Source organism: Lolium rigidum, chromosome 2, assembly GCF_022539505.1.
Source record: "Lolium rigidum isolate FL_2022 chromosome 2, APGP_CSIRO_Lrig_0.1, whole genome shotgun sequence".
In the NCBI taxonomy this organism is placed as follows: domain Eukaryota; kingdom Viridiplantae; phylum Streptophyta; class Magnoliopsida; order Poales; family Poaceae; genus Lolium; species Lolium rigidum.
Window position 1 is genome coordinate 134,806,645 of NC_061509.1, and position 11,966 is coordinate 134,818,610.

Here is an 11,966-nt window from a genome sequence, read left to right on the forward strand (position 1 = left end):
CCTTCCTGCAGGTGACTCGTATTGACAATTTTGTATATATAAATAATTACCCTTGCTTCTGATCCATAAAAGAGTTGAAGAGGACATGTCTTACATATTCAAGCTTTAAGATGGACCGATAGATAAGTCAAGAATGACCTTTTAGGAATTATTTTTTACTTTCACTCCTAGCGCCTAAGCCAGTGATGTCTCCCCGTGAGATCCCACGAGTGTGCTCTTTCTTCATCTTTTATACTTACCTTTTTGGAAAACTGCCACCTGAATCATTTTAAGCAAAAAAAAGCATTGTTTTTACACCCTGAGAACTCTGCTCTTTGCTGGTGCCTTTTGCATGATGGGTCATGGGTCACTCTTTCACTCACGCTACAACTCAGCTCAGCGACCTTTTATTTTCTTGTAGAAATGAGCCAGGAAATCTTACCGAAATCTGGAGCGGCCGAATCCACCACGGTCACCGAAGATTACCTTGGAATCTCCATAATGCTCAAAATTCGCTAATCATGGCGCCCACACCCACGCCCACTAGGTCCCTGAAAACACCGACGAACCGATTTTCAATGACGGCGACTGGTACGACCTCGATCCTCGTCGCCGTCGTGCTTTTCAGTAGGATATAAGGTGATCAGGGGGGGAGGATTGCACAATAAGAAAGGTGTCTGCAGCTTCACTTTGTGCCGCTGGGGAGAAGCATGGCTACCTGAGGTCGAATCACCCATCATTCCAGCCTTCTCATTTCTTAAGATGGAAGCGTTTTGCATCGCTCTTTTAGCAGAAAGTAAATGGAGAGAGATCGGTGACTGCCTTTGTTTATGTCAACCCCTTATGTTGCGTAATCGTGCATACTTGTACTGTTTAAGGATGAGCAGCTCATTAGTTCTGATTAAATATGGATTTCAATCATAGAATACCAAAAAGAGAGTGGCTTTTGGGCAAATGTTCTTGGTCACGGTTTGTTTGTAAGGGACGCATGGTTTCCTTCTTTGCCAGGTTAGGTTAGGTTAGATCCGCATCCTCCCTCAAGGGAATCACCCAATGATTGAATGGACGATCATTGATCAGCAAAGCAGAAAGAATGAGTGGCATAATCACATCAGATAAAAGCCAGCTTCATCTTTCGGAATGCCATTATGAGTCAATGATTAGATCTCAGCAAGGACAACTTTGTAGAACATATGGTACACTGGTTATTATTCTCTTTATTCCACTATACATCTGTATGTACAACCTAGTATTATAAGACCCTCAACTTTACAAGGTGCAATATACAGTGGATACATAATTGTGTACTTTGGGGCTGGGAGCTAAATGTGTAGATATCTGCCCCTAAAAGAGAAGATCTGTCATTATATTGGATGTACAAAGTTTAATGAGGGTTTCAGATGCTGCGGACTGAAGTTGCTTCTTTCAAAGTGCCAAAGATTATTCCTTAAGAGGTCCCTTCTGATTTACTGTTCCTGTCAACGAATATGAAACAGCCATCTTCATGTTAGTGCACAAAGCAAACAAAAAAAGAAATATTAAACTAGTCCAAGTGTTTTCTAAAATCCCAGATGGTTAACAAAAGTGACTCCAGGCTATATACTATGTAAAGAACGCAGCTATCTTGTCAAGATGTCATATAAATATAACTTCTGCAAGTGAGCACGATACGATTTGAAATGGTTGGGGTATATCTCAAAAGAGCGCGACACTCTGAAGAACCAGGGTTTTCTAGAAAGCATTCCTATTACTTGTCTATTTCTTTATATATATAACTTTTACAGGTAAGAACAATACGTTGTGAACTTACAGGGAGAAATCGGAAAGGAATGCAGCACTCAGTAACATACCAAAGCACACAATTTCAGCTAGCTTCTTGTCTGGGTTTTCTAAAGACCAAGCATGAAATAATTCCCCGCGAAGCCTAAGCAGCTCTTAACAACAGCCCACAAAAGTATAATCTAACATTTGATATCAAACTGGTTTTCATGGCAGCTACCTACGGATTGCTCACATAATATCAACAAATTTGACACCATTTAGCAAAACAATGATGTATCGCTCTTCTGTTCGAAGCATTCTTCAGTTACCGAGATTAGGGAATGCTATTAACTTACAACTGAATAGTATTGTAATTCCTGATGTCAGTCTACGCATGAAACTAAAATATGAAGTAAAAAAAATCTGGTCAAACTTTTATTATTAACTAACTCAGATACTACATACTAGCAAATATATAATACATCATAATAATTTCACCGATAGCCTTTCCTCTTTTTAACCACTTACTCTGTACAGGTAATATATCTAAAGTGCAAATCATGCTTATCATGTACAACTTGCCATCAATAGTGATAAAAATATAAAGGTACTTATAATCATAACTCAGATTTATTATGATATGCACAAAGTGGCCTTTATGGATGTTTAAGTTATTTTCTTCAATCATCTACCCTTCAAAACCATTCCCACAAATTTCGTAGAAAAAGTAAAAAAACTGAAACAATATGGCTGCATGTATTTGCAGTGCTAACCATTAAATAATTTCCTTTTTTTATTAGTGACTACAGTTCTGAAATGCAGGTACGAAAGAGTAGCCAGCAGGAGATTTGCACATTTGCAACACCTTATTTTGCAATTTGCATATTTGCCCCACCATATGTCACTGACATGTGGTGGCCAATGTGGCAAATGTGTATTTAAGTGTGGCAAATGTGCAAAAAAATCCAATCAGATATTCCATTTACTGAACTGGATTTTTCTTTGAACTGGAACGCACAACTTTACTTTAGCATCAGTGACTGGACTTGACATGAGTTTTAGACGCATAAATTTGTGGTATGCATAAAAGCGGTAACACAAGGACCACAAATGTGCAAGTAACGCCGCCTTCAGATGCCTTTAGAAGATACCCTAGTCTATAACATATAAATTTCAGGTGAACAGAGTGTTATACAACCCCTGGGACGCTAAACCCATGTTCCTACCCCTGTTGAGCCATGGGCCTACTACAACAGCATCTGGGCCCAATAATAGAGCAACACAGGCTTAGAGCATCTCCAGCCGCGTCCCCCAAAGCGTCCCCAAAGGGATTAGGGGCGCGCCGGAAAAAAAAATGTGTTCCAGCCGCGTCCCCCAAAGCCCATTTTTGTCCGGCGCGCCCCGATACGGTGTCCGGCGCCCCGAGCCCGTCCCCGTCCCACAGGGGACGCACCGGGGACGCCGGACACACCGAAAAGCGAGGCGGGGAGTGGCGGGGCCGACCCGTCAGCGGCACAATTAATTTTAACCTAACCGTCGCCTACCTCGCGACGGAAGTTGTTGGCGCGCAGCGACGGTGCGGTTCCCGCAGCGACGGTGCGGTTCCCACGAGAGGGCGCGGCGACGCGTCCCGTCGCGCCTAGCTCCGCGTGCCGGCGTTAATGAGCGCCACCGCTCATCCGCCTCCCTCCGGCCTATAAAGAGGGGCGCCTCTCATCGTCCCTCTCACACACAAACCCTAGCGCCTCTCTCCCAAACCCTAGCCGCCACCATCTCTCAACAAGACTCGACGACGCGGCCGCGGCCGTGGTCGTGGTCGTGGTCGTGGCCGCGGCATAGCTGAACGCTCGCCGTCGCCTCCCACGCCGTCGTCTTCATCGTCGGAGATGGACGTGGAGCCGGACGTGCTGTTCGAGTTCGTCCTCGTCCTCAAGGGCGACCCGCGCGGCATCCAGAGGCTGCCGGACTCCTTCGCCGAGTACATCGGCGGCGTACGCCCGCGCAAGATGCATCTGCGGGAGCATTCGTGCGGCTACTACCGGTGGATCGTCGACGCGATCTACGACACGCGCGGCAAGATGTACCTCAACATCGGCTGGGAGAAGTTCGCGCGCCACCACAGCCTCCAAGCCGGCTTCATCCTCGTGTTCTCCTACTTCGGCAACGGGGACATGAGCGTCAAGGTCTTCGACGAGAGGCGCTGCCGCCGGGACTACCTCGGCGACGGGGACTCCCACGGCGACGGCACCGACGAGGAGGACGGCCGAGTGTTGTTTCTTCGCAGCGAATACGTGCACGGAGGTTTACGCCTGTTCGCCTCATCGGTAGAACCAACAAGGGCACCATCCTCCCGCTGGATTTTCCAGTTTAGGTGACTGGGTGTGCCCTCGAGTGTTCTTTCTTAGCAGCGAACACAGGAAACCTCCGATGCACGGCCTAGTTAGGTTTAGTTTATTTGCAATATTTTATACTTGTGTCCACCACGGTTCCAACTATGTATTAGTTTGTGGAAACCACGTTCCCAATTATGTATTAGTTTGTGGAAATTGAAATAAAAATGCCAAAAAAAAGTATTTTAAATGTTTGGGGGAGGCGTTTGGGGGACGCGGCTGGGGAGCGACGTCCCCCAAAGGCGGCACGAACAAAACACGTCCCCCAAACGCTCAATCCGGCGCGGTTTGGGGGACGCTTTGGGGGACGCGGCTGGAGATGCTCTTATAAGTGGTTTTGGGGTCCTCTCCAGTCTCCCCCTTAAAAGTCTAGCCTTATAGGAAGTGGCTACCTTCACCCTTATAAGCCATGCTCTGGCTGGTATAAACCCAAAAAAAAAAATGCTTCCTGCACTCGCAGATCAGGTTGACCTATTGGACCAATTCACCATTATCTGCACCGGAAAAAGCTCAAACTGAAAGACAGTTGTTCAGTCCCAGAGAAGGAGACAGCTAATGTCAAGACAACAAGTAAGCAATAGGTAGTGTAGGAAAATATTTCACAGATAAATTCAATCACACCAAAACTGAAATAGATGTCATATACTCGATACCCGACATCAAAATACAGCAAACAACTAATACACAGCATAATCTACAATCTACAACACAAGTATGACTACATCAGACGTGAACTGATAGCTAACCTGCCTAACCATGAATACAGGAAAATATTTCACAGATAAATTCAATCACACCAAAACTGTAATAGTCGTATACTCGATACCTGACATCAACATAGAGTAAACAATGAATATGCGACATAATCTACAATCTACAGCACAGGTATGACTACATCAGACGTGTCAAAACTGATAGCTAACCTGCTTAACCATGAATAAAACAAGCTAATCTACAACTGCACAACTATCTCAGACCTACACTGAAATACTAAATCTTTGGGTAGAACTGATCAAAAGTGGGTGAATGAGTGAATTGACGCACAATTGGCAGGGAAGGAGCTGCCATACACGCATTGGATGCAGCTGACACCAATGCATTCCATGTAACCTTAAAGAAGTTCGTTTAAATTCTGTCACTGAACCCAGCCCGAACATTCGACTGACCCCATCTCGTCCCAATTGTACAAGTCACAAGCACCAGCCAGCCTCCAGATTTAATCGTTTTCCCTTTTACTAAGTCAACAACTCAATGGAAGGCAATGGGCCCATGGAGCAGTGTATAATTATTTAGGTCCATTTTTTATGGATCGAGGGGGCCAAACTGCAAATCGCTAGCTTCCTGGACAAAATCACAGCACAAAGCTTAGCTTGGTCACGTGCGTCGAGCGCCGCGGCTCCTAAAAAAATCTCAAATCCTCAGTGTGAAATCTCAATTCCCCAGCATGTCATAATGGGACCGCACGATGTGCAGGGTCGAAAGTGTTACAGGTCAGAGACAGGCCACCTGTGGCGACGAGCCGACGCCCTGACTGACGACAAGCACTGCTGGCGGAAAGTTAGCACAAGCACAATTCATGGCCTGACGGATGGATTTTTATTCAAACCTACCTAGTCATGAAGCCATCCTTCCGTAAGCACTTAAGATTTGGTGATTTGAGTTGCTACATCGTCGCTGGACACAAATAAGCATGTATCTTTTCTTTTGGTCTATCAATTGCTAAAACGGGTGCTAATTTGCTGGTTGCCACAGGTCTGTGTAGAGATGCTTCTCAGCAACGAATATTGTCAAAAAAGTATGTTGCGGGATGAAACGGTGAACAGTAAATGAGTAATTGTCTCATGTGATTTGTTTACAAAGATATGATTTCCACTGTCTAAAGATGTTGTGATTGAATGCTTTTAAAGAAAGTGAAAAGTCAAGAATGAAAATTGTGAAGTGTGAATGAGTCCAATCACATGTTTCTGGTTATCAATACTTCTCCTTTCTTGAATTAATTACTCCCACTGTTCCATAATTCTTGTCGTGGTTTTAGTTCAGATTTAAGCTAAAAACACTACAACCATCATGGAACGGAGGGAGTACATGCAAATTCTGTGAATATAACCGGTTTTGCCTATTGTCTCCATAATCCAGTATGAGGTTTGGGAGTCATTTTTTGAGAGTTAAGACTTTAGTTTCCCACTAATATATGTGAACAAGTGGATTTATCACGTCATCTAAATGGTATGTCATGTCTTTATTAATGTAACTACAATTATATCATTACACACTGTTGTTGCTTATATTGTCTTTCAGCGATATATCATGGTAAAGTAGCTGGTGTGATATAATGGGTACATTATACTAGTCTGATGTGCATAGCTTTATAGACCCCATCCCCATTTTTTTCTAGATTCGCCTCTGAGAACTGGACAGCAACACATCCAAATGTGCAAACAAGCAAAAAAGGAAATTTGGCGTTAGAGCCTTCACCTCTGTGCTTGTGACTCGTAGAACCTGGCGATGCGACCGCGGTTGAGGGGCTTGGGCTTGACGGGCTTCTTCCGGCGCAGTCCGGCGATCTCCTGCACGAGCGGGACGTGCACCAACACCGTCCTCCACGCCACGTACCAGCCTGGGACTCACCAATTGACAAGACAAACGATCTCAATCAGGAAACCCAAGAGGGGAAAGAAGGAGCGGGCAGGCTGCCATACTGAGGAGGATGAAGGAGAGGACGAAAGCGACGGCGAGCACGGGACGGAAGACGAATAACACGGCGAGCTCCGACGCCGCGGTCAGGCTGCTTCCTCCGGCCATGGCGCCGGCGGCGGGTTGGTTTCCGCCGGACTTGGGGGAAGGGGAGGGGCAAAGCAAAGAATCTCGTTCTGGGAGGTGGGGGTGGGTGCTGAGTCTATGACATGTGGGACATATACGCGAGGAGATTGCTTGTTGCTCTTGTTGTTACTACAATGCTCGTGGAGCTGGGCAGGGGCGCGGTGGCCGAGCAGGGAAGGGCGCGGCGGAGCGAGGAGTTAGAGGGACAACGGACCGGCCGGAAGGAGGCACCACCGGCGAGACGAGGCGCTGCGTTGGTCGGGCGCGCCGCCGTGTCCCGGAAGGAGAAGGTGGTTGGGGAGACCGGTCGGGCTGGGCCGGAGAAAGCTAGGTTTAGATGAGGGTAGTTTAGGAATTTCAGAAAAACTGATAAGGGCATGTACAATGGTGATAATTCACGTGTTGTAACTGTAAGGGGTAGTTATAGGTGATTTTAGTGATGTGGAGAAAAAATAATGAGGAGAGAGAGGGAGGTTGTCTGTAAAGTTATAGACAGTTCGTAGGCTTCTTACTGATCGCTTAGGTTTCTTACAGACGGCTTACACACATCATTTTTGTTGTTGTACAAAGGGTGTCTATAACTTATACTCACACATGGTTATGGCTAAAAATAGATAGCTTACAGACGAACCATTGTAGATACTATCTATACTATTGTCTATATATGACATAGAGTGCTATTACAAACACATCTATCTAGACCATTGTACATGTCCTAAGCATTTCACAGTTTGCCTAACCGGTATAGTGTTTTGTAAGAAAACTGTTGGGCGTCCCCCAGGGGATTAGAACTCTATAGCCGGACGATCAAATCATCCAGAACCGTAGGATGAGCTCGCAAGCGTTTTTGCTGATGGGTAGAAAAGCTCACCCGATTACAGCAGGAAAGCGAAATAGATGTTCTCTCCATCCTGCTTTGCGAAGACCCGCGACACGCTGGCAACGCTGGACGCGGCCATCGACGATGGCACGCCCTGCAGCAACCACCACCGTCGTTCATGGCACATCTGCTTTGATCTGTGCTATACCCCCTCGTAGCCACCAGAACCACCTAGTCCCATCTCCCATATTTGCTTCAAGCTCTGGATCAAATCATAATCCACGTGGGCGAGTCGCCGATAGATATAGCGAACGTCACGTAGGAGGACCATTGCAGGAGGACCATTGCAGCAACGATTACATCGAAGATTCAACAACCCGCCAGTGTTTTTCGACCACGACCCCGAGATTGAACAACCAGCTGGCTCGTTGGTCTTCATCAACCTCGGCAAGGAGGACTAGGCGCCAATGGCGCAATCCTAGTAGCTAGGATTTTTCTTATTTTATTTTATATTTTATCGTCTAATTTACATTATGTAAGTTATTTTATTTATATACGGAGTATAAAACATTATTTTCAAATATTTGCATCAGGACCTGCTCCTGATCCAAACGGATAAAGAATGGCCGGACAGCCGTTTGTGTGTCCACAGCCCAATCTAAATGAATCAAATCGAACATTTTAAAGATTTTATCTAAGAATTTTTTGAGTTATCCTAAATCAAAAGTTGGGTTTGGGCTCTCCCGCGTTTCTTTCCCGCTTTTGCAATACTTCCCGCCATTCCCTTTTCGATGCCCCCAGAAAGCCTGAAGAGAACTGCTCCCCAAATCCGTCACCATTGCTCACGCTTCCCTCCCCCCTCTCTCGGCCGCCACTCGATAATCTAGAAGCTTCCCTCAAGAATGGCGTCGACCCCGGATCTCGAAGACGGTCTCACCGATTACGAGCGCCTTCGCGAGGAGAACATCCGCCGAAACGGGGCTATGCTTGCATCCGTCCGCCGCAAGGCCGACGAGCTCTCCGCCGCCATCCGGTCCGCTAATCCTAAACGAGGGCGTGGGCGTCCCCCCGGGCAGTCCGGTAAGAAGCCCTGTATGAAGCCCGACCCCCCGGCCAGCTCCATCGTACTCCGCTCCAGCGGCCTCTCTCCCGCCTACCTCTCATCCTCCCTTGCGTCCTCCATCCTCGGTGCTGCCTCGTCTTCCCCAGCGGAGGGCAAGACTCGTGCGGACGATTTCGATGCTGGGAAGGAGCTGGTGCTGAAACCCGCGCACGTGAGGAGGGTGGTGACCTCCCGTGTACTGTCGATGCGGGTCCTTCCACTCGTCGACCGGACCGTGGTGGCGGCGGGAGACAAGTTCGGGAATATTGGGTTCTGGGACGTCGACGGTGTCTCGGAGGATCAGGATGGTGACGGTGCAGGCGTGCTGTACCGGTATTTGCCACACAAGAGCGGTGTGGCGGCAATCGTGGCGCACCAAGCGGCACCACAGAAGGTGACGCTCTTGCGCTGCCTTTTTTCATTTGTGATTGAACTAGAGTATCTAGCTGTGTGTTTCCCGATTGGGTGGATTGATACTTGAACTGAAGGCACAAGGATTTGATGCATAGGTTCACTAGCTCGTGTTAGTTTGAGGTACAAATCGAAGCTGTTTATGATAAAGCGAGTAACCTTTTATCATTTGGGTTATTGTTAGTCATTTGTCGGGATAACGATGCTTAGAATTGTACTCATTATTATAAATTTTGCCATGTATCATGTTATTTGTAAAGTCAACTGATCGAAGGAATTCCTTGTTGTGGCCGAAAAACAAAGGACTATAATTAGATAACTTGACTCACCCAATTTGGCTCATGGATAGTAAGAGTTAATTTCCTGAGGTGTGGCGATGTCTACATGAGGTGTGGGGATAGGCGGGCAGTAGGGTTGGTTTGGGTGGCTCCAACGGTGGCTCCATTTCGAAAAATCTGTGAGTGGTTACAGGACAACATAGGGCAGTGGGTGAAGATGGAAGATGGCAGGTCTAATTGTCATGCTTATATTGATTTTGTCATCCTTGAGCAGCCAATCACCTCTAGGTTAGATAATCTTCTTTGTTGCCAGTTTCTAGCCTTAAGAAATATTTCTTCCTTCCGGTTACTGGTTTTTCTTTCATTCTTTTATGTGGCTCTTTGTATCCTAGATGTAGGGTGTGGGGTTTGAATTCTTTCAGATGTATCTCCTTGATGTGGAGTGTGTTTCTGATAAAAGCTTTCAACATCTAAAAATGCGATTGTAATTCTTGGACTCCTCTTCAGAGTAATCCATATGTGCATCTTCTAATCATGTGTCAAGGTAGCTAAATTAGGTTAGATTTACCCTATTTCCCATGCAACAATAGTATTTAGATGTTGTATATTTTTTTGAACGTCCGGTATCAATTGTAATTCTAATTCTGTGGTGTATTTCATATACTTGGCTTCCAGATTTACAGCTGTAGCTATCAGGGTGAAATTTGTCTTATGGACTTTGAGAAGGAGAACTTTAATATGATCCATTTGTGTGAGTCTCCTGTTTACTCGCTCTGTCAAGCACAAAATCGTGCCAGATGCCTATATTTTGGTGATGGAAATGGTGACCTGACACTTTTCGATGAGCGTGTGGGTAAGGTATCAACCAAATGGAATGTGCATGACAAGAGAATCAACTCAATAGATTTTCATCCGGAGAACACACATATGCTTGCTACCAGTTCAAGGGATCGAACAGCCTGTATATGGGATGTGAGAAGTATGAAAATGAAGGAGCCAGATAGCTTGAAGGTTTTCAAACTTGATGGACCTGTTCAGTCAGCTTATTTCTCACATAGAGGCTGCATGTTAGCAATAACAAGGTACTCTTTTCTAACCATTTTCCTACCCTTCTTCAGCTTGCTGTTTGACAGAAGGTTCTCCCTCTTCTATTTGCAAAACATGTTTCTTGAACCACTATTATGTCATGGCTAGACTCAATAAATATAAGTTGATGTTAGACTATTTGCGGGTTGTGCCAAATTTCATAGCAATCTGCTGTAATGTGTAGCTTCAGTGTTAAAATATTCTGCGCTGTTACTGACATCAAAAAAAAAAAAATGAAACAGTGTCTAGGAGGAACTAGAACACTATTGATATAGTAGAAGCGGGACTTGCCGTGACAATTCCAAAATTCGTCACTGACAGGGATCGAACTCTGGTCGTTAGGGTGCGCCACTGCGACCCTAACCACTGGGCTAAGCCCACGTCGTCTGCGCTGTTACTGACATCTGGATGATAAAAAAAAAAAAATCCTTTCAAATGACATTTTTCTTGTCGTATCCAGCCACAGCCTTCATGGTACTGTTCGAGTATTTAGCATGGATGACTTTGATAAGTCGCATGAGCATAACCAGGCAGGCAGTTTGCTTCATAAATTCAAGTATGACAGCTCGTCTCACTTATTCCATTGATCTTGAATGAATATTTGTTCATGTAACTGATCGAACAAGATTCATTGGTTGCAGGGTAATCTGGGGTTGGAACGACACCGACCTATATGTTGGAAACAAGAATAAGGCAATAGATATTATCTCAGTTGATGTCAATGACAGTGGCCTCTCGGCTCGGAACAACACATGTCTTTGGAGTGAATATATGACATACGTTCCATGCCAGTTATCTGCACACCCATATAAAGTTGGCCATCTTGCTTGTGCAAATTGCCGTGGCAAGGTGTTCCTTTGGACCAGTGCTTAAATAAAAAAGATCTCCAATGGCTGACTTGTGAACTGGTCCTGGGCTCCGGGCTCTCTTATTCCTAAGTCATGCTTGAAAGATTACTTTTATTATGATGGCTGTAACATGTTGCTGGATATCCAGCCGAAGAAATGTATCATATTTAGTAAGTATTAAAGCAGGGTATATCACTGTCTTTGATGGTTTAGTTGGTGGACCTGCTGAATGTTGTGCTATGAGGAATAGATTCTCTTGACCCGAGAAGTTCTGATATAAAACTGTATTTGCAGTAATAACGCTGTATAGGTTGGTACTCTCTCGCTCTTAATACTTGTCACATGTTCAATGAACCTACACAGATTTTAGCCTACATTCTGCATAAATCTGCGACAAGTATTTGAGGTGAGGGAGTAGTATTATACATGCAAATATAAGTATTCCCCCTATCTACCGTGTCATTCTTCTTG

At 45.4% G+C, this 11,966-nt stretch overlaps 2 protein-coding genes across 3 annotated transcripts; one reads left to right on the forward strand and one right to left on the reverse strand.

Annotated features, from left to right (window-relative positions):
* Positions 1-1,110: 1,110 nt before the first annotated feature.
* Positions 1,111-7,196, reverse strand: LOC124692376. Of its 2 annotated transcripts, none has more exons than XM_047225732.1 (3): positions 6,830-7,196; positions 6,606-6,747; positions 1,111-1,448 (listed from the first exon to the last, which is right to left on the reverse strand). In XM_047225732.1, the coding sequence occupies exons 1-3, from the start codon at positions 6,930-6,932 to the stop codon at positions 1,427-1,429; spliced, it is 267 nt and encodes an 88-aa protein (XP_047081688.1). In that variant the 5' UTR covers positions 6,933-7,196; the 3' UTR covers positions 1,111-1,426. The 2 variants fall into 2 exon arrangements, with proteins under 2 accessions (XP_047081688.1, XP_047081687.1); XM_047225731.1 differs by having other exon boundaries at positions 1,111-1,454; positions 6,830-7,191.
* A 1,476-nt stretch (positions 7,197-8,672) lies between these two features.
* On the forward strand, positions 8,673-11,702 carry LOC124687286 (DNA damage-binding protein cmr1-like). The gene is made up of 4 exons (XM_047221078.1): positions 8,673-9,266; positions 10,237-10,643; positions 11,114-11,203; positions 11,289-11,702. The coding sequence occupies exons 1-4, from the start codon at positions 8,673-8,675 to the stop codon at positions 11,518-11,520; spliced, it is 1,323 nt and encodes a 440-aa protein (XP_047077034.1). The 3' UTR covers positions 11,521-11,702.
* Positions 11,703-11,966: the final 264 nt, after the last annotated feature.